The sequence below is a fragment of the Anabrus simplex genome, chromosome 9 (genome assembly GCF_040414725.1).
Source record: "Anabrus simplex isolate iqAnaSimp1 chromosome 9, ASM4041472v1, whole genome shotgun sequence".
NCBI lineage: Eukaryota > Metazoa > Arthropoda > Insecta > Orthoptera > Tettigoniidae > Anabrus > Anabrus simplex.
The window spans coordinates 2,782,909-2,804,651 of record NC_090273.1 but is presented as its reverse complement, the minus strand read 5'-3'; the positions used below and the strand labels follow the sequence as shown (position 1 = coordinate 2,804,651).

General features: G+C 40.2%; 1 protein-coding gene across 1 annotated transcript in view; it reads left to right on the top strand.

The window, feature by feature from the left end:
- The window catches only part of CCT4 (chaperonin containing TCP1 subunit 4), a 377,714-nt gene that overhangs the window by 12,600 nt on the left and 343,371 nt on the right, over positions 1–21,743 (top strand). The window contains exons 2-3 of the mRNA XM_067154119.2: positions 12,772–12,824; positions 12,912–13,001. Of these exons, the coding sequence (XP_067010220.1) occupies positions 12,772–12,824; positions 12,912–13,001 (143 nt within the window). The remainder of the gene's footprint in view (positions 1–12,771; positions 12,825–12,911; positions 13,002–21,743) is intronic.

The following is a 21,743-nucleotide window of genomic DNA, read 5'->3' as shown; positions in this document are numbered from 1 at the left end:
AACGAACTCTTATCACATATGACCACTTCTTCCTCCTCTTCCATTAAAGAAGGTTCACCAGAGATGAGATGTCTACAGAATTATCTCTCAAGAGAGCAAATAACCAAAGCTGAGATTATATGGTGCATGCATACTGTCATCCAACACCATTCTCTACGTGCCAGTGAAGCTAGTTTACGTTTGTTTCCAGTAATGTTTCAAGACTCTGAAACAGCTTCGAAAGTTCAATTGCACAGAACAAAAGTTGCGTATACAATCACTCATGGTTTAGCTCTCTATTTCCATAAACAAGATCTTGAGATGGGTAGTAAGTGCACACATTTCACCGTTGGGTTTGACGAGTCACTGAATAAAGTTTCTCAGACGGGCCAAATGGATCCTGTAGTTCATTGTTTCAATCCTGATACTTAATGAAGTATGCATTTATTATATTGATTCCATGTTTCTTGGTCATTCTACCTCCTCAGATTTGTTAAATGGTTTTTTACAAGCACAGCAGGGACTGTATCTAAAAAGAACTTACAAATTTCACTGGATGGTCCAAGTGATAATAAAAAGTTCCTTCAGGATTTTGGTAATTTATTAATGATCTAGATGCTCCTATTGTATTGAACATTGGATCTTGTGGCTTGCATACTGTGCACAATTCATATAACCCAGTGGAATATTGCAGAGTTTCTTCATGCTCTTCACTTCTTGTTTTGCTACGGTCCTGCACGTTGTGCTGATTATACACATTATTCAGGTTCAAACGTATTTCCTTCGAAATGTTGTGCTATAAGATGGCTTGAAAATGTTCAAGTTATTGAACATGCTATAGATATTCTACCTAATGTCGAAAAATATGTGGAAGGAACAAACAGAGACAAGAAAATCCCAAGCTGTAACAGCTTCAAAATAGTATAAACTTCACTTAAAGATAAGCTTCTTAAGGCCAAGTTGTCATTTTTATTATCACTTGTTGGAGATTTGGAACCATTCCTAAAAGTTTCAGACAGATCTTCCATTTGCATCACTCCTTTATGAATCTTTCATTGATGATAAATGTCATGACAAGGTTTGTTAAGTCTGAGTCACTGGAGTCTTCAGAAAATGTCCTAAAACGAATTTAGACAGTAAAGAAAATCTTCTGCCTGCATCTAAAATTGACATAGGTTATGCTGCTAAAGCAGCACTTCATGGCAATCCTGGATTAAATGATATATTAGTGTTTTGCACAGATTGTCTAAGAGGAATGGTAGCTTTGTGCAAATAGTTACTGGAAAGGTCACCGCTGGCATATCGTCATCATCTGCAGTTACCAGCTGTTGGCCACATCTGCTCACCACTAGCATATAAACTGACTAAATTAATTTCTTGTTTCGATCCAAGTGGAGCCAAGTAGCCTCTAAGCAGCAGACTGCTAAGGATAGCTTTAAGAGCCTTTGTGGAAAACAAATGGATCTCGGGTAATGAAGACGATCATGAACAAAGGAAGTTCACTTCTGTTTGTGAGAACGATACTTTGAAAGAAGTGAATTCTTTCTATTCTAAAGAGGAGAGGTTAGATCACTTTTGGTTTCGCACTGTTTTTCGAACAGTAAATTTGAAAACATAAAAAGTTGGCTTCATTTCTCAAAATGATACTAATACTGTTTCATGGAAATGCTTCACTTGAACGTGGTTTTCCTGTTAATAAAGAAATTATAGAAGAGAAACACAAGTATCCCTTGTAGCACAAAGAATAATATGATGCTATCCCAAACCCTGGTGGAATTGAAAAAGTCTCCATTAATAAGAACATGCTCCATGCTGCAAGGAGTGCTCATGCTTTGTATGTTCAAAATCTAAAGGAGAAGTGTGAAGCCTTGAAAGTAGAAGATTCTTTGCAAAAAAAATAAGAGAAAGGCCGCTTTGTTACTCAAAGAATTAGAAGAAAAGAAGCGGAGGGTAATGGCAGAAGCTAGGCAGTCATTGGTGGCTACGAAGAAATTTCTTCGCTGAAGCAGTAATGGTAATACATTTTTTTGCAAAACTTAAGGTGAATTTAATTAGACTAAGTTAAACTTCCAAGTTTTGAAATTTAATATGCACATGAATTGCTCATTTATTTTTTTGGATGTTAGGTTTTTAAAATGTATTTTAATATTACTGATACTTCCTTTATAATTTTGTTTTTTGTCATTTTGTGTCAGGGAGAAAAATGGTTTTTATGACTGGAAAACAGGCAAATGTCAGGGAATTTTAAAATCTGGATTTGGTGGACACCCTGCATATGGCTGATAAGATGATCATGCAGTTAAAAAAAAAAAAAAAAAAAAAAAACTAAATAAAAATGTAATCAAACTGTGGGATGGGTTTAAAGCAGTTGTTGAGGAATGTGAAAGTAGGTATATATCTTTTAAAGGTGGTAACGAATAGAAACAACTCCCTATATTATAACAGAGAAGTAAAGAGACTAAGGAGGAGGTTACAAGTAATGAAAATAATTTTTTCCGTATTGAAAGAATCTTAATTTATAATAATATGAGATTTATTTTAACTCAACCTATTCAATACAATACAAGATGTTAACATATTAGTTAAACGTCGTTAAAAATCGTTGAGACATGTTTCGCCCCTTCTGTGGGGCATCATCAGTCATATCAAATACCTCAAAATTCTACCAGACGTCAGGTTGGAAATTACAAAAATGTTACCCGAGTGAATACATTAAAAAACATTTACAAGATCTTATCATTAACTAAATATCAAAATTAATTAAAAAAATGTTACACTAGTGAACACGTTCGTGAATTTTCACTCAAAACAAGGCCGTCCTATGTACAGTATTGACAATAATGGTAGTTGGTCTTATTTGGTGCTAAGTTCGAAGACAGTTTAAAATTTATGTACAAATGTTACGAATGAATGCGGAATACATATAATTGCACTTTACTGTACGTATATTTTACGTTGTAAAATAATGTGGAAAAAACATTCCAAATTTGTATTAATTTCCATGGGGGAAAAAAAAATACTCCGGACCTCAATATTACGGTCCTGGTGCAGTCTAATCAGAAATGGCTTCAAGACGTGAAATTTTGTATGTGATTTATGATCAGCTCTTGTAAAAATGTTGCATTACGTCGTAATTCAACTTGGATGTTTATGTTGACTAATTATATTTTAGACTCAAACAAAATAGTTCGTCGAAGTATCTATGGGCTAATCACCTCCGTTGGACACTCTATGAAGACGGAGTGCCTAGTGCATGTAAACAACAGTTGATATTTGATTCAAAACGAACCTTGTTGAAAAACAGTAAAAATAATGGCTTGAATGTGGGCGGTTGAAATGTCTTAAATCTTCCCTATTGACTAGTGTTTTTAAGTTTCTCAGTGTGTTTATGTTGAAGTATGGGGTTTTAGTTTTATTGGTTGAATGGGCAACAGTCAAAACGTTGTCCAATGTAATTAATGTTGAGCTGTCTTACGTATGTGAAATTTGAAAGGAAGGATAATTCCTTAATTAGTTTAGTGAAATGACGGGAAAAAGAGAGAGAATGAATGCGTTGGAGAATTGAGACTGTGAAGTTAAAAACTTACCTTAAGTGTTGTTGGGCTGTTACCTTATTGCTAAGAGGTTTTTGAAGCACTGGCTGTCTCTAATGTCTTGCTCTTCATATTGTACGTGTGACGTCTTGGTGGAGGGGAGTGTGCCTGAGAAGGTGGGGCTGTGGGCCTGTGATTGGCGCATCGGAAGGAGTTGTGTGTATTGGAGGGAGAACAGGGGCGTGATAAATTGAACGGCTTAGTGGGGGTGCTTGAAGAGGTTGTTTTGAGGACGTTAACTAATCTTTTGTCTTTCAGATTTAACTTGTTGAACAAAATTATTAATTGTTCATAAAGATGGCTTCGGTTGTCTATTGGATCATTTAAGTTTTTATTACTATTGTATCTTTGGTCCAAGAAAATGTACAAATTTTCGAACTCGGTCATGAGTCTGCCTTTATCTAGTCTTTTTAAAATTTGGAGATCTTGTTCGATTGTGGTGAAACTGTGTCCTGTGTCCTTCATATGGATGCTCATAGCTGAGTGTTTGTGTTTCTGGGCATTAAAATGTTCTGCATATCTAGTTGTGAAGCTTCTTCCGGTTTGACCGATGTACGAACTATTGCACTCGGCGCATTTCAGTCTGTAAATGCCGGAACCCGAAAATTTGTTGTCCGAGTTTATCTTGTTGTGGTTGAAGAATAACTTTTGATTTGAATTTTGGGTCTTAAAGGCTATCTTAATATGTTTCCTTAAAGGGGTAGCGATTTGATGTATGATGGGATTAGTATAGGTAAAAGTTGCGTACTTTGATTTGTTTTTTTCCATTGCGGAGAGGTTCGTGGTCAGTTAAAATTTCACTTTATTTATTTTATGTATGATTGAGGGATTGTATCCGTTGAAAATAGCTATTTCTTTTTTCAAGTTGGCGGTTGACATGGGAATTTTTAGCGCTCTGAACACTAAGCTGTAAAATGAGGCTTGTTTGTGTGACTGTGGGTGAAGAGAATTTTGTTTTATGGTTGTTGGAGTGAATGAAGGTTTTCTGCAAATTTGGAAACCGAATTTGTTTAAGGTCCTGGTAATTGTAATGTCGAGAAAATTGATAAAAATATTGTCCTCGTCCTCTTTGGTGAACTTGATGCAGTTGTCTAGGCTATTTAAGTAGGTTAGTATGTCTTCACTATTGTTGCAATTTTTATCTATTATTGTTAATGTGTGATCGACATAGCGTAGCCAAAGACACAATCCGTTAATGCTATTTGTTATTTTACTATTTTCGAGCTTATCTGTATAAATTTCGGCGAGTATTCCAGAGATGGAATCTCCCATGGCTAGACCTTCTTGTGTGTATATCTTGTTGAAAATGAAATAATTATTATGAAGAACGAAATTTAGCCATTTTAAGCATTCTTATATTTCTATAAGGTGCTGTGTTTGGTAAGATTATTTTGTATGATTTCTATAGTTTCCTTAGCGGGATGTTCAAATACACGTTGGTAATGTCGAAAGAACACATTATGTGGTTAGGTTGTAAATTAAATTTATTTAAGGTTTCGCATAGTCCAAGTGAGGATCTCTCCTGTAACGGGTTATGGACCATCGGTGAATTGTATAGTCCTAACCGCCTGAGCACAAGGAGGGCCATGACTCAGAATTTGTCTGAGATGCCCACTCCCATTCCATAGCAACTGATATCCTGACTCAGGACCACTTACTAGGCAACTCAGCCGTTGCCCATGGTTCACAAACTAGGACGTGACTACAGTAACCCACAAACATTAATAATAATGAAAAATGTTGTATGGCTTGTAGTGCTGGGATTTCCAGGACGGGTTCGGCTCGCCAGGTGCAGGTCTTTCTGTTTGACTCCTGTGGGCGACCTGCACGTCGTGATGAGGATGAAATGATGATGAAGACAACACATACACCCAGCCTCTGGGCCATTGGAATCAACCAATGAAGGTTAAAATCCCCGGCCCGGCCTGGAATCGAACCCGGGACCCTCTGAACCGAAGGCCAGTACGCTGACCGTTCAGACAACGAGTCGGACAATAACAATAATAATAATAATAATAATAATAATAATAATAATACAGTAATAATAGTTCCTGCTTGTTCAAGAAAAAAATGCACAACCTGTGACAGTCTAATCTTATACTGGATTATACTCTTAATGATGGACAGCTACATATGACACCAATATTTATACATTAGAACCCCGGTTAACCGAACTTCACTTAACCGAAACCCCACTTAACCAAAATGCCCTTGCAAAATTATATTTTAATATTTTGTTTTTACCCTCTCGTTCTTAGCCGTCGATATTAGTAATTCTCTTGCTACATGTACTGAGAGCTACTAGGCAAACCATATTTTTATATTATGACTTGTGCCAAAATACACGTGTCCTTCGAAATAGTCCCCTTCCATAACTATGAACGGCTGAGATCGGCGATATATGTCGTGGAGACTTTGCAAGAAGTCTTCCTTTGGGATGGTGTTCAAAAGCCTAGTCACGTTTCGTTGAATGTCAGGAATATCGTCAAATCTCTTTCCTTTCAAAGCGAGTTTGATGCGTGACTTTTCGGCTCTGACCCTTTACCGACAAGGGGATCCCGGAGAACGCCATTCCATGCTTTGCTTTTTCGTTTCAGGGTCGTACCTGAGACACCAGGTTTCATCCTCCGTGACGATACAGTTATAGAAATTAGGTGTCACATCTGCAGTTTCGACAAAATCCTGTGAAGCCTCTAAAGGTGCCTGCTTCTGATCAAGAACACGTTTTCCTCTTCCCTAACTTCTGGGTAACGATGTCTCTCACGGATTCATGGTTAATCTGCAGTTCATCTGCTATCATGCGCACAGTTAATCGCCGATCATTCGTGATTAATGCCCACACCTTCTCAATGTTTTTGTCACTGAGGGCGCTCGCCGGTCTTCCGCCATGGGAGTTGTCAGAAACACTTTCCCGGCCTCCTTGAAAACGGAACCACTCGTACGCACACTTCAAGGACAGTGCTTGATTTTCAAAAACACATACCAGCATCGCATGCGTTTCTTTCGTTGTCTTGCCAAGCTTAAAACAAAACTGTACATTGATCGTTTGGTTGTTCATGTTCCTATTTGCAGTTCAGAACCAATGCACTAAACACGCACTGTGTCAAACAGGTCTTGCATGGCACACACACAATGCTCAACTGAACAACTTTGGGAGCAAGTGGTCAAAACCTGCTGCAACACAGGTGGAGCGTTGTGTATCGCCAGTGTTGCCAGTGTTGCTGGATCGACCGTTCTGACTTCATTCACCGAACTTTGTCACAGGTTGTGCATTTTTTTCTTGAACAAGCAGGAACTATTATTACTTTATTATTATTATTACTTTATTATTATTATTATTATTATTATTATTATTATTATTATTATTATTATTATTATTATTATTATTATTATTATTATTAAAGTTTGTGGGTTACTGTAGTCACCTCCTAGTTCGTGAACCATGGGCAACGGCTGAGTGGCCTAGTAAGTGGTCCTGAGAGTCGGGATACCAGTTGCTATGGAATGGGAGTCGACATCTCGGACATATTCTGAGTCATGGCCCTCCTTGTGCTGAGGCGGCCAAGACTATACAATTCACCGGTGGTCCATAACCCGTTTGAGGAAAGATCCTCACTTGGACTATGTGCAAGTAGGGTAGCATCCTGCTTCATGAATTTACCAAGCTCAGAACATTTTAAGCAAGCCTCAGACCTATGGGAGTTACGGATTCCCACTCCCATTTGACAGGCGACGGACTCCTTGGAAACAACTTGGTGAACAAAATGGAATTGGATGGGGAGCTATCAATATTAATGGAGCTTATGGAAGAAAGTAGAACTGGCTGAGTCAGCAAAGAGAATGCATCTGGATGTGCTAGGAGTAAGTGATATTCGGGTAAGGGGAGATAACGAGGAAGAGAGAGATTATAAAGTGTATTTGACGGGTGTTAGAAAGGCAAGGGCAGAGTCTGGGGTAGGGCTCTTTATCAGGAATACCATTGCATGCAACATAGTTTCTGTTAGGCACGTAAATGAGCGAATGATGTGGGTAGATTTGTCAGTTGGAGGAATTAGGACCAGAATTGTCTGTGTATTCACCATGTGAGGGTGCAGATGAGGATGAAGTTGACAAGTTTTATGAAGCATTGAGTAACATCATGGTCAGGGTCAGCAGCAAAGATAGAATAGTGCTAATGGGCAATTTCAATGCGAGAGTTAGGAATAGAACTAAAGGATACGAAAGGGTGATTAGTAAATGTGGGGAAGATATGAAAGTTAATGGGAAGCGTTTGCTGGACTTCTGTGCTAGTATGGGTTTACCTGTTACGAATAAATTCTTCAAGCATAAGGCTATTCGCCGCTACACATAGGAGGCTAGGGGTACCAGATCCATAATAGACTATATCTTAACAGACTTTGAATTTAGGAAATCTGTTAGGAATGTACGAGTTTTCCATGGATTTTTCGATGATACAGACCAGTATCTGATCTGTAGTGAACTAAGTATCTCTAGGCCTAGGGTAGAGAAAGTGAAATCTGTCTGCAAACGAATAAGGGTAGAAAATCTCCAGGACGAGGAAATTAGACAGAAGTACATGGATATGATAAGTGAGAAGTTTCGAACAGTAGACAGTAAGCAGGTTCAGAATATAGAAAGTGAATGGGTGGCATACAGGGATGCTGTAGTAGAAACAAGGGAATGTCTGGGAACAACTGTGTGTAAAGATGGGAAAAGGCGAACATCTTGGTGGAATGATGAAGTGAGAGCAGCTTGTAAACGTAAAAAGAAGGCTTATCAGAAATGGCTCCAAACAAGGGCCGAGGCTGACAGGGATTTGTACTTAGATGAAAGAAACAGAGCGAAACAAATAGTTGAATCCAAAAAGAAGTCCTGGGAAGATTTTGGTAACAACCTGGAAAGGCTAGGTCAAGCAGCAGGGAAACCTTTCTGGACAGTAATAAAGAATCTTAGGAAGGGAGGGAAAAAGGAAATGAACAGTGTTTTGAGTAATTCAGGTGAACTCATAGATCCCAGGGAATCACTGGAGAGGTGGAGGGAATATTTTGAACATCTTCTCAATGTAAAAGGAAATCATCCTGGTGGTGTTGCGAACAGCCAAGCTCATGGGGAGGAGGAAAATGATGTTGGTGAAATTATGCTTGAGGGAGTGGAAAGGATGGTTAAAAACTCCATTGTCATAAGGCAGCAGGAATAGATGAAATTAGACCTGAAATGAAGTATAGTGGGAAGGCAGGGATGAAATGGCTTCATAGAGTAGTAAAATTAGCGTGGAGTGTTCGTAAGGTACCTTCAGATTGGACAAAAGCAGTAATTGCACCTATCTATAAGCAAGGGAACTGGAAGGATTGCAACAACTATCGAGATATCTCATTGATTAGTATACCAGGCAAAGTATTCACTGACATCTTGGAAGGGAGGGTGCGATCAGTCGTTGAGAGGAAGTTGGATGAAAACCAGTGTGGTTTCAGACCACAGAGAGGCTGTGAGGATCATTCTTTCAGTATGTGCCATGTAATTGAAAAATGCTACGAGAGGAATAGGCAGTTGTGTTTGTTTTGTAGATCTAGAGAAAGCATATGACAGGGTACCGAGGGAAAAGATGTTCGCCATATTGGGGGACTATGGAATTAAAGGTAGATTATTAAAATCAAAGGCATTTATGTTGACAATTGGGCTTCAGTGAGAATTGATGGTTGAATGAGTTCTTGGTTCAGAGTACTTACAGGGGTTAGACAAAGCTGTAATCTTTCACCTTTGCTGTTCGTAGTCTACATGGATCATCTGCTGAAAGGTATAAAGTGGCAGGGAGGGATTCAGTTAGGTGAAAATGTGGTAAGCAGTCTGGCCTATGCTTAAGACTTGGTCTTAATGGCAGATTATGCTGAAAGCCTGCAGTGTAATATCTTGGAACTTGAAAATAGGTGCAATGAGTATGGTATGAAAATCAGCCTCTTGAAGACTAAATTGATGTCAGTAGATAAGAAATTCAACAGAATTGAATGTCAGATTGGCGATACCAAGCTAGAACAGGTCGATAATTTCAAGTATTTAGGTTGTGTGTTCTCCCATGATGGTAATATAGAGAGATTGAATCAAGGTGTCGTAAAGCTAATGCAGTGAGCTCGCAGTTGCGATCAACAGTATTCTGTAAGAAGGAAGTCGGCTCCCAGACGAAACTATCTTTACATCAGTCTGTTTTCAGACCAACTTTGCTTTATGGAAGCAAAAGCTGGGTGGACTCAGGATATCTTATTCATAAGTTACAAGTAACAGACATGAAAGTAGCAAGAATGATTCCTGGTACAAACAGGTGGGAACAATGGCAGGAGGGTACTTGGAATGAGGAGATAAAGGCTAATTTAGGAATGAACTCGATGGATGAAGCTGTACGCATAAACCGGCTTTGGTGGTGGGGTCATCTGAGGCGAATGGAGGATAGGTTACCTAGGAGAATAATGGACTCTGCTATGGAGGGTAAGAGAAGTACAGGTAGACCAAGACGACGATGGTTAGACTCGGTTTCTAATAATTGAAAGATAAGAGGTATAGAACTAAATGAGGCCACAACACTAGTTGCAAATTGAGGATTGTGGCGACGTTTAGTAAATTCTCAGAGGCTTGCGGACTGAATGCTGAAAGGCATACCAGTCTATAATGTATGTATGTTATTATTCATGAAGATTATGCAGACGACTCCGACCTTGACAATAGCAGTTCTGAGAATTGAGTTACAGCAGGTGATGGTAAGATTGATTTAGAATTGTTATTAAAATACAGTACCACACGCTTTAATTACAGTACTGTAATAAAATTACTGTATACATTTTTCAGTTCATTAGTAACAAAAATGGTTTCATTATTTCAGATTGCTTTGCGCTTTGTGAACAAAGCAATGCATCTACACCAGCTGATGTAAGGTTGATCAAATGTTGGCGCGACATAGCTGCACGACAGCTCTGCACCAAAAATATTCAGAAGAAAATCACTGATTCTATACAATGAGTGATATTATGTAAATATTTTTATGTTAATATACAGTATGCATCTTTGCTTAAGAGTTTATACATTTTCATTTCAACATTAACTTCCGAAAATATTTACCAAGTGTCATCCGAAAAAACTTGTCAACCGAAGTGGCTCCGCCCCCTTTATTGCGGATAAACAGGGTTCTGCTGTACATTGTTTTTCCATGACGTAAAAGGTTTAAAGGATTCTTATGTTGTTCTCAATTACAATCATAACATGATTTTAACCAGATTTTGTAGGTGAAGGTTATAAGTGTGTTTCAAATAATCTTCTTCGAATAATCTCGAACTGAAAGAAGTTTGAGATATTTTAGACATTTAAGCTTAGATGAATCCAGTGTAATTGTCACTAAATTGTAAAATATTTTTATTCATTGTACTTAGAATTAGTTAAGTCACTATCACAGCCAAGCTGTTAGTTTTATATGTTCTATTGCCATAGCTGTTTACAAACAAAACAAGAATTTGTAAATTAGATTTTATGACTGTAATTGTAGAATCCAGTTGTACATTTCTGAACATAATGAGGATCCTGATTTGATTTTGAGGTGCAGTTGATGGCTGATGATCCCAAGAAACAGGTGAAACATGTCCCAATTAGACAATTGTAACAAGGATTTAAGTCCTAACTCTAAATAATTACATGTATTGAATAGGTGGTTTGGTCAAGTAAACATTTGTATTTTAAGAATCATATTGAATTTCAATACGGACCCACAATGAAAATACTTGTAAAATAGTAATGTTAAGGAAATGTTGCAAAGTTTGGCTGGGAAGACTCATCTTTTCTATCTGACCTCCCTTGGTCAGCTTTTGTTCTTTTCTAACCCTGGTGGTATTAGGTTTGTTGTTGATGCTTCTTGTTTAAAGGGGCCTAATATCGAAGTTCATCGGGGCATGGTATTAGGTTTGAGAGGCCTAAAAAGTCCCTTCATTTTTCAAAGGATTGGACCTGTTCCTTTTTATCCTCCGATTAGTGCTGCCTTGTTGTATAATCACAGTTGAGGTGGAAACATCTGGGAGAATATTTCCAGCAGATAGTCTTATCTCCAGGGAGATGAGAAACTTGTTCTTTGTTTTCCAATTTGTATTGGCTTATTTGATATGTATCAGGGATGGTTTTTGCTGCACTAGAAAATTTGCAATGAAATAATTCTGTACATTGGAGTAAACATTCGTAAATGCAAGAACTATTTTTGATTTGTACCGTATGCTACTTGTTTTGGTCGTGTCTTATGGGTACACTATTGTATGTGTATGTTTCACAAGAATGAAGTTAAGCTATATGATGATATCGTTTGTGCAGGAAGAACAGTTCATTCTTATGCCTTCCGATGCACTGTTTTTGTATTGTCTCTCATGATAGTTTACCATGGTCAGAACTCTTGATTCGACCTTCCTTAAAATATGTGCTTCAGAAACTTCTTTCTGCTTTCCTGTAAAGTTAGTGAAATATCACGTTACGATAGTTTACCTCTGTCCAGAATTGATGTATGGAATGGTGTGTGACGTCGTGCACTACTCCTAATCCTCCACTTGGGCATCGTATGGCCCAGAGCACTGTCAGGGCTACCCACAAGTTTCCCAGATGGAGGCATGGGGTCACTCTTGCACTCCTCACCGTCTGGTCTGCTGCTGCTTGCTACACTCTGTTCATAGCCACTGTACTGTTTTTCTCACTGCCATTCTGTAGGTTGTTCTTGCATCACCTCATACTGTGAATACGTTTGTGTGATGTATCGAAAGAAACTTGGCATGAATTCTCTGGACGTTTTGTATGTACGAGTTGCAATGTCCATACCAATCACTATCGGTAATTTTGTCACACACAGTAACCTAACTGTCCTCTCGGTCATTTGTGTTAAGGTTATTGCACAACTGAAGGATATCTATCCTAACCTAACCTGTCATTTACAGTTATAATCAGGAGTGACTCATAGTAATGTTTGTTGGCACCGTTGTTAGTGCACTGTACATTTTTTTTACATTGGCCCCCAAGTAAAAACCACCAGCTGTTTGTGTGCCAGACCAGGAACAGTGGAGAGTGCGAAAGGGAGGATGGTGCACGTCAGTGATTTTGCAACAACTACTTATTAATCTCTATAAAATAAGAACATCTTCTGTTATTGCAACCATTTTACACATGCAATTTTGAAATATCTTTATTCCAGCTGTTGCAGATGCCGTTCGAACCAGTTTAGGTCCACGAGGCATGGATAAAATGGTATGTACACACTTTCCTACACCTTCCTGCTTTGTTTTTGTTCCCCTTCATAACAAGGATGAAGGCATTTTAAATTTTTTTTTCTAGATCCAGAGTGGTAATGGAGAGGTGACAATCACCAATGATGGAGCTACTATATTGAAACAAATGAGTGTCACTCATCCAGCTGCAAAAATGGTAACTATTCATTTTCTTGTTCCTGCCATTCTGAAGGTTGTTCTTGCATCACATTGCATCTCCTCATACTGTGAATATGTTTGATAGTAGCAAACAGTATTTCAGCAGCCATATAAAACTACAAGCTTGCTTTCTTTAAATAACTACGGTATATTACAGAATAGACAGAAATTCTGCTTTTGCAGTTTTCTCATTCATGAATGTGAAATCTTAATTATCTCTTTGTAAGCTCTGCAATTTCCATGCCCCCAATGAAATTACTGTAATCCCCCCTCCCCAATCCTCCCTCCTTCAGAAATACCTATGGGTGTTGCCTTTATTGTTTGAGTCGCTTTCATCTGGATTTAGAAAATGGTCTGGTTTACAGACAATTACTATAGATCGTCGGAAATTTCCCACATCTAGGTGCTGCTTTCCTATTCTTTCTCAAACACTATGGACACTTTCCCTTCCTGACAATTTCATCTGTGGAGGATCAGGCTTTTTCCCCAAGACCATATGCATATCTGAGTAAATTCCAAATTTTGCACCCCTTTCTTGTAGATGTAATTCAGTAAGGCTCAGCTCAAAAGTCTTCAGGTACTTCCTTTGTGGTAAATCTTCCAATGTATTTTTTTCAAAATGGCGCCCGGTAATGACGACGTAGTGTTTTATTCTCCGAGTAAATTAACTGTAAAATGTGACAAAGTGCAGAAAATGTCAAAGATTAGTGAAAAATGGAATGTTGTGTGATTCATGTGATCGATGATGGCATTATAAGTGCGGAAATTGCCCTAGAGACGTAAAAACTACTGAAAATGTTGACTGGATTTGTGAGCAGTGTGTTCGGAATGTTGTAGTTGGCGACGGCATTGACGATGAAGCACCGAAAACAATCGATGAGGAATATAAAAGTGCATTAGAAATTATAAACATTCTACAAAAGGACAATGAGGCTCGTAAAGTTGAAAATCAAGAATTAAAAGAAAGACTGCGATCGCTAGAATTTGGGACTGACCATTCTTCGAGTGATATACCGGTACCAGTAACAAACTCGAGCACGTGGTGTCAAGTAGTTCGTGGATGGCCGGCTAAGAAGAAATCTACAACTGAATTTCCGGAAATAAACATCAGAAATAGGTTTTCTGCCCTAAATAACTTAATTCTGGAAGAAAGTGATCGCGCGCGTGAAACCAAATCATCGCGATCCGCTGCCGTTGCCGTGCAGAGGTTAAAATTTAGGCCTAGATTTCAGATTCAAGACCCAGTTGAGCCTAAATCAGCAAAGGTAGCCGTGTTTGGTGATAGCCAAGGAAGGGAAATTGCGGGAGTGATTAACGACGAGAATATAGCAGCAACCGGAGAAATATATCCAGGAGCTTCTATCAGTAGTGTCCTGGAAAACGTAGAAGAAGCAGTTAGGAACTTTGGGAGCGGCGATGCAGTGCTTATCATCGGAGGGACGAACGACGTAGCTCATGACGACGCCAAGAATGTAAGATCACAACTTAAACATACACTAGGGAAGCTGACCCACACTAACGTCTTTGTAGTGAACGTGCCTTACAGCCATGATTTGAGTAGAGACTCGTGTGTAAACATTGAAGTGGACAAGGTCAATACAGGTATTGTTAAAATTTGTAAATATTTTCGGAATACTCAGGTTATTGAATGCAGCAGTTTTGAGAGATACTGTTATACAAAACATAGCCTCCATCTAAACAATTCAGGTAAACGAAAGCACGGCCGACTTGATGCGTCGCTCTAGCTAGCTCCTTACCGGCCTTGACAATCGGGTCCACGCACTGTAATCACTGCCGTCTCGATCCACCTATACTGTCTGCTCTATGCGAGTCTTTTTGCGACTACGCTGCTACAAAATTTCTCCGCTAGATGGCAACATAGACGCACAATGGTCTAAACTTATTCTGATGACGACAGCCTACAAAACACTATGCAGTATGGTCATATGTTCACTGAAGCTCGTAAAATAAATCAGTAATATTAAATATCGGCAATATTACCTGCACGAAGTCGCAGTTGGCCTCTTCATGCAAAATTTAAAGATTTTTCCTGGACGAAGGCTTGGAGTGGTACCGTACTTTTTGTGTTCTTGCCAACGCAATATCAAATAATAGAGGTCGTACGAACTTGGTTAGGATAATATCACTAACATTTTGCTGATGTTCTTTGACCTCACACTGTAACCTCTTGTGAAAGATTTTTAATACACTGACAGAGCAAATGCAACACCAAGAAGGAGTGGTTCGAAAGGGATGAAAGTTGGGGGAAAAACAGATGGCACGGACGAATAATTGATGTTTATTTCAAACCGATATGCAGGTTACACAATGCGCACGGCATTGACTCAGTAGGATGTAGGACCACCACGAGCGGCGATGCACGCAGAAACACGTCGAGGTACAGAGTCAATAAGAGTGCGGATGGTGTCCTGAGGGATGGTTCTCCATTCTCTGTCAACCATTTGCCACAGTTGGTCGTCCGTACGAGGCTGGGGCAGAGTTTGCAAACGGCGTCCAATGAGATCCCACACGTGTTCGATTGGTGAGAGATCCGGAGAGTACGCTGGCCACGGAAGAATCTGTACACCTCGTAGAGCCTGTTGTGAGATGCGAGCAGTGTGTGGGCGGGCATTATCCTGCTGAAACAGAGCATTGGGCAGCCCCTGAAGGTACGGGAGTGCCACCGGCCGCAGCACATGCTGCACGTAGCGGTGGGCATTTAACGTGCCTTGAATACGCACTAGAGGTGACGTGGAATCATACGCAATAGCGCCCCAAACCATGATGCCGCGTTGTCTAGCGGTAGGGCGCTCCACATTTACTGCCGGATTTTACCTTTCTCCACGCCGACGCCACACTCGTCTGCGGTGACTATCACTGACAGAACAGAAGCGTGACTCATCGGAGAACACGATGTTCCGCCATTCCCTCATCCATTTAAACCTAGGAATTTCATTTTGTCCGTATTGAACTGAGAAAGGATGTTAGGAAAAACTTAAAACGGTCCACCTTTTCAATACAAAAATGTTATATTTATTTATAACATGTATTTGCACTTGGAACTAGTTTCGACGCTGTGTTTGCGTCATCATCAGCCAAAATGTGGGAAATAGGCAAGATGTAGGCATTTATATTACACAAGGCGTTACATTAAACAATACACATCTTACAAGGAGATAGAAACAGGGACGAATATAGAAACAAATGAATCGTTGAGAAAACAAAAGTTATACATATTAAAATGACCTTAACCACATATCTTGCAGTGCGAAAGTGTTCTTCTTGAATGATTCCTGAATATAAAAACACACGCGCACACATTTCTGAAGAGCCAGCAGGCAGGACAAAGTAAAGTGAAACCTTGAGAGTTCTTCTGAGAAGAGTTCATCATTTTTTATGTTCCGACTAACTAATGAAGTCTCCCTTGAGTTCCTGATAAACATACACAACAGGAAATTCTCCTTCACTCTCAACAATAGCTCTAAAGACCAACGGTAAAATTTTTATTTTAAATATTGTGCAGAGACGTGAAAGCATGATTTTGAACGTGATATAACTCCTTCATATAACCCAGTTTTTTAATACAAGGTGTTGCATTAAATAATACACATCTTACAAGGAGATAAAAACAAGGACGAATGTAGAAACACATGCATCGTTGAGAAGGCAAGTTATACATATTAAAAATAAGCTTAACCACATAACTTGCAGTGCGAAAATATTTGCCTTGAATGATTCCTGAATACAAAACGCGCGCTCACACACTTCTAAGAGCCAGCAGGCAGGAAAAAGTAAGGTGAAACCTTAAGAGTTCTTCTGAGAAGAGTTCATCATTTTTTATGTTCCGACTAACTAATGAAGTCTCCCTTGAGTTCCTGATAAACATGCACAACAGGAAATCCTCCTTCACTCTCAACAATAGCTATAAAGACCACGGTAAATTTCATTTTTAAATATTGTGCAGAGACTTGAAAGCATGATCTTGAATATAATATAACTCTTTCATTTAACCCAATTTTTTACACAAGGTGTTACATTAAACAATACACATCTTACAAGGAGATAAAAGCAGGGATGAATGTAGAAACAAATGCATCGTTGAGAAAGCCAAAATTATACATATTAAAAATAAGTTTAACCACACAACTTGCAGTGCGAAAATATTTGCCTTGAATGATTCCTGAATACAAGACGCACGCGCACATATTTCTAAAGAGCCAGCAGGTAGGAAAAAGTAAGGTGAAACCTTAAGAGTTCTTCTGAGAAGAGTTCATCATTCTTTCTATGTTCCGACTAACTAATGAAGTCTCCCTTGAGTTCCTGATAAACATACACAACAGGAAATTCTCCTTAACTCTCAACAATAGCTATAAAAGACCAACGGTAAATTGTATTTTAAATACTGTGCAGAGATGTGGAAGCATGATCTTGAACATGATATAACTTCTTCATTTAACCACCTTTGGAAGTTTCTCTCTATATTACATAGCTTCATTAACACACCATTCTGTAGATGCACAAAATAATCTTGTGATCTTCACAGGTCCGGTATTCAGCTCGACAAGAATATAAATTGGTATTAAGGAATACTTTGTTGAGAGTGTGGAGGTTGACTGTGCCAGTATTTGTGGTGTATTGTTGCAGCGTTACGTGTAGGGTGGGGGCAGGTTTCTATGATGTTTATTGCGGACATGAGGCGGTAAAGCTATGGCGCGAGATGAAGAGGAACAGAGCGTGTTGGATAGTTTAGGTCTGGGCAGCGGCCGTTGTTGGATTAGGAGGGGAGAGGGGAGGAGCGGTAGTCGCTCTAGCCCGGCACCATGCCAGGCGTGCACGTCTATGCTGTGGAGTCAATGGTAGTCTTCTGAGCGGACGCCGGGAGTGCAGGCCTCCTTCAACCAATCGACGGGAAATTGTTCGGGTCGATATTGGAACAGCCAGGGTGTCTTGCACATGCTGAAGAATGGTGGTTGACGTGGCGTGCGGGGCTGCCACCGCTTGGCGGCGGATGCGCTGATCCTCGCATGCTGACGTCACTCGGGCTGCGCCTGGACCCCTTGCACGTGCCACATGTCCCTGCGCCAACCATCTTCGCCACAGGCGCTGCACCGTGGACACATCCCTATGGGTATCGGCTGCGATTTGAGGAAGCAACCAACCTGCCCTTCTCAGCCCGATCACCATACCCCTCTTAAAGTCGTCTGTCTGCTGGAAATGCCTCCGTTGACGGCGGCCTGGCATTCTTAGCTATACACGTGTCCTGTGGCACACGACACGTTCTACAATGACTGTCGGCTGAGAAATCACGGTACGAAGTGGGCCATTCGCCAACGCCGTGTACCATTTATCGTTCGCTACGTGCGCAGCACAGCGGCGCACTTCACATCATGAGCATACCTCAGTGACGTCAGTCTACCCTGCAATTGGCATAACGTTCTGACCACTCCTTCTTGGTGTTGCATTTGCTTTGTCAGTCAGTGTATTTGTTTTAAGTCGCACCGATACAGATGGGTCTTATGGCGATGATGGGATAGTAAAGGCCTAGGAATGCGAAGGAAGCGGCCGTGGCCTTAATTAAGCTACAGCCCAGAATTTGCCTGGTGTGAAAATGGGAAAACACGGAAAACCAACTTCAGGGCTGCCGACCGTTTGGTTCGAACCCACTATCTCCCGGATGCAAGCTCATAGCTGCGCGCTCCTAACCGCACGGCCAACTCGCCCGGTATTCTGAACGGGAAGACGTCGCAAGTCCTCGTATTACGCTCATACGCTTGAAGGACTTCGACAATAGGGCACATCAGTTTAAACGAACTCCTGGAGATGCTTCACCAGAGCAACAAAACTAGGTTTTGGGTATCGACTCCTCCTCTGTTCTGATGTATAATCAGTTCCATTTAGAGGTGTCGAACCTCTAGGCAGTGAGATGTTGCTGACACAAATGTCACACTCCATCCTCTCTTCAACAGCACGAACCTAGTAACCGCAAGCTAGGATTTGATTTCTTGTTTCTAGTTTGATTAGAATATTATCGTCTGGATATCTGAGGTTGTCCAAATAAACATGAAGGCGTTTAGTGATTGTCCGTCACAATTTTTATCGCAAGGAATCCACTATCCTCCACGGCTTTAATCACCTTCTGGAAAAATATCTGCAGCCTCCTTCCAGTCATTCGACCGGACCAGGAATGGAATGAATGAAGCCCCCATCTAGCAGGGAGGATAGGAACTGTGCCAGCTGGCGAAGCCTGTCGCACTCCTCCGGGGCAATGTTTAATGAATGACAGATGAAATGAAATGATATTCGTGAGTGTTTCTGGAATTTATCACAGGGAAAATCGGAGTATCCGGAGAAAAACCTGTCCCGCTTCCGCTTTGTCCAGCACAAATCTCACATGGAATGACCGGGATTTGAACCACAGAACGCAGTGGCGAGAAGCCGGCGTCTACCGCCTGAGCCGCGGAGGCTCCATCAAATTCTGAAATAAGGTGTAACGGCACAGATGCGAGAGTAATCTGAGGATATCCAATTACTTCCTTCATTAGGTCTTTGCCTAGATAAAGCCGACAGCCGCTTTTCTCTCAATTCTCTTCTAGACTGTATTTCATGGAGTCGTATATTTTCTGGCTGCGAACAACGTTGCTGAGATTGGCAACATGGTATACAACAGTTGAATATTTCGGGGAAAGAATCTGAAGTTTCAGTTCTACGAAAAATATACCTTGCACGAACGGAAAGAATTATACCAACACCTTAAAATTAATTTTTTGAAATATCTATAAACATAACATGATTAATTTATTTCAGTTCTATTCAAAATATATCTTGTACGAACGAAAGTGACCAGACACGTTTACTCATTGTACAAAATAACTCAGGTTTTCACACACATTCATGCACCAATAATACAGTGCTACACCCACACTGACAGCGAAGATTGTGCGTCTACTGCTGCACTCTTACGGCGATTTGGAGAACTATTGGTAGTCGCGCCTTCCTGTGTTAAACTAGTGGCATAGAGCAGGCAGTACAAGAGGATCGAGACGGCGGTGACTGTAATGGGAGTAGTTACGCACCTCGACACGTGGCGCTGGCGGCCGACCTATTTGCGGTAGAAATGCATATTTCTTTATGGAAAATATATTGACTTTGATTGCCAATTTATCGTAATTCAGAGTTATGGAGAATGTTACATAGGTTAATACTGTTAAAATGATTAATCCTAAAGGTTACTTTCGTTGATATTTACCAAAATGATGTCGTGAAATGAAACTGCGGCGAGATGACAGTCCAGCTGACGTTCTGATATTGACTCTGATTGCCGATGTATCTTAATTTACGGAATAAAATAGTATGTTACATTGACTAATATTGTTAAAATGATTAATGCTAAAGGCTACATTTATTGATATGTGCCAAAATAACGTCGTGAAATGAAACTGCGGAGGATGGTGTTGTCCAACTGACGTTCCTTAATTGTGAGGAATAATAGTAATCGTTTTTATTATCATGGCATTTAGATACATAGCAGAACTTACTACAATACTTTTGTGTTCTGGTGTTAATATTGAGATTACGAGTCACTGTTCAATTATATTAAAAGTCTTCAAGCGCTGCTCTCAGGTAGGGGCTGGACAAAACAGAGAAGTCTTACATTTTCCATATTCGTTGTATGCATAACATAAATATTTTGACTCAAACATGTTTAAATTTTAATTTCAATATATATAGTTTGATTACATTTCATTCATTCACTAGAATATTAAATATCGGGAAAGTTGGCCGTGCTAAATTCAGACAGTGTTTACATGAAATGCAGTAGGGTGGAAAAAGTTGGCCGCGCGGCGTGCAGCTGTGAGCTGTGTGCTTGCATCCTGAAGATAGTGGGTTCGAACCCCACAGTCGGCAGCTCTGAAGATTGTTTTCCGTGGTTTCCATTTTTACATCAGGCTGTACCTTAAGGTCACGGCCGGTTCCTTCCCACTGCTAGCCCTTTCCTATTCCACCGGCGTCATAAGCCCTACCTGTGTCGGTGCGACGTAAGACAAATAGCGAAAAAAGCGGAAAAATTTTTAAAAAAAATTCAGTAAGAGAAAAGTATTTTGAGTAATAAATTGTAAACTGTTCTCTGCTCGATGATGATGATGCTTGTTGTCTAAAGTGGCCTAATATCTACGTCATCGGCCCCATTGCTCAGGTAACAACACTTCATGCATTGGCCTTACCGTCATAGCAGTAGTGATTCTTACTTGTCAATGTTTAAATGTTAAAGAGTTCAGATTATCTTGGATAAAAATGTGTTGTGTTGCTGTCATATGGCAAATACGACATCGCCTAAAGGATTACTGTATGAAAGAAAATTCATGGGTAAAAATACCTGATTAGCGTGATTAGCTGCCACTCCCGGAGGCCCGGGTTCGATTCCTGGCTCTGCCACGAAATTTCAAAAGTGGTGCGAAGGCTGGAATGGGGTCCACTCAGCATTGGGAGGTCAACTGTGTAGAAGGGGGTATCGATTCCCACCTCAGACATCCTCGAAGTGGTTTTCCATAGTTTCCCACTTCTCCTCCAAGCAAATGCCGGGATGGTAACTAACTTAAGGCCATGGCTGCTTCCTTCCCTCTTCCTTGTCTATACCTTCCAATTTTCCCATCCCCAACACCATGCCCCTGTTCAGCATAGAAATTGCGTCCGCCTGGGCGAGGTACTGGTCATTCTTCCCAGTTGTATCCCCAGTCCCGCA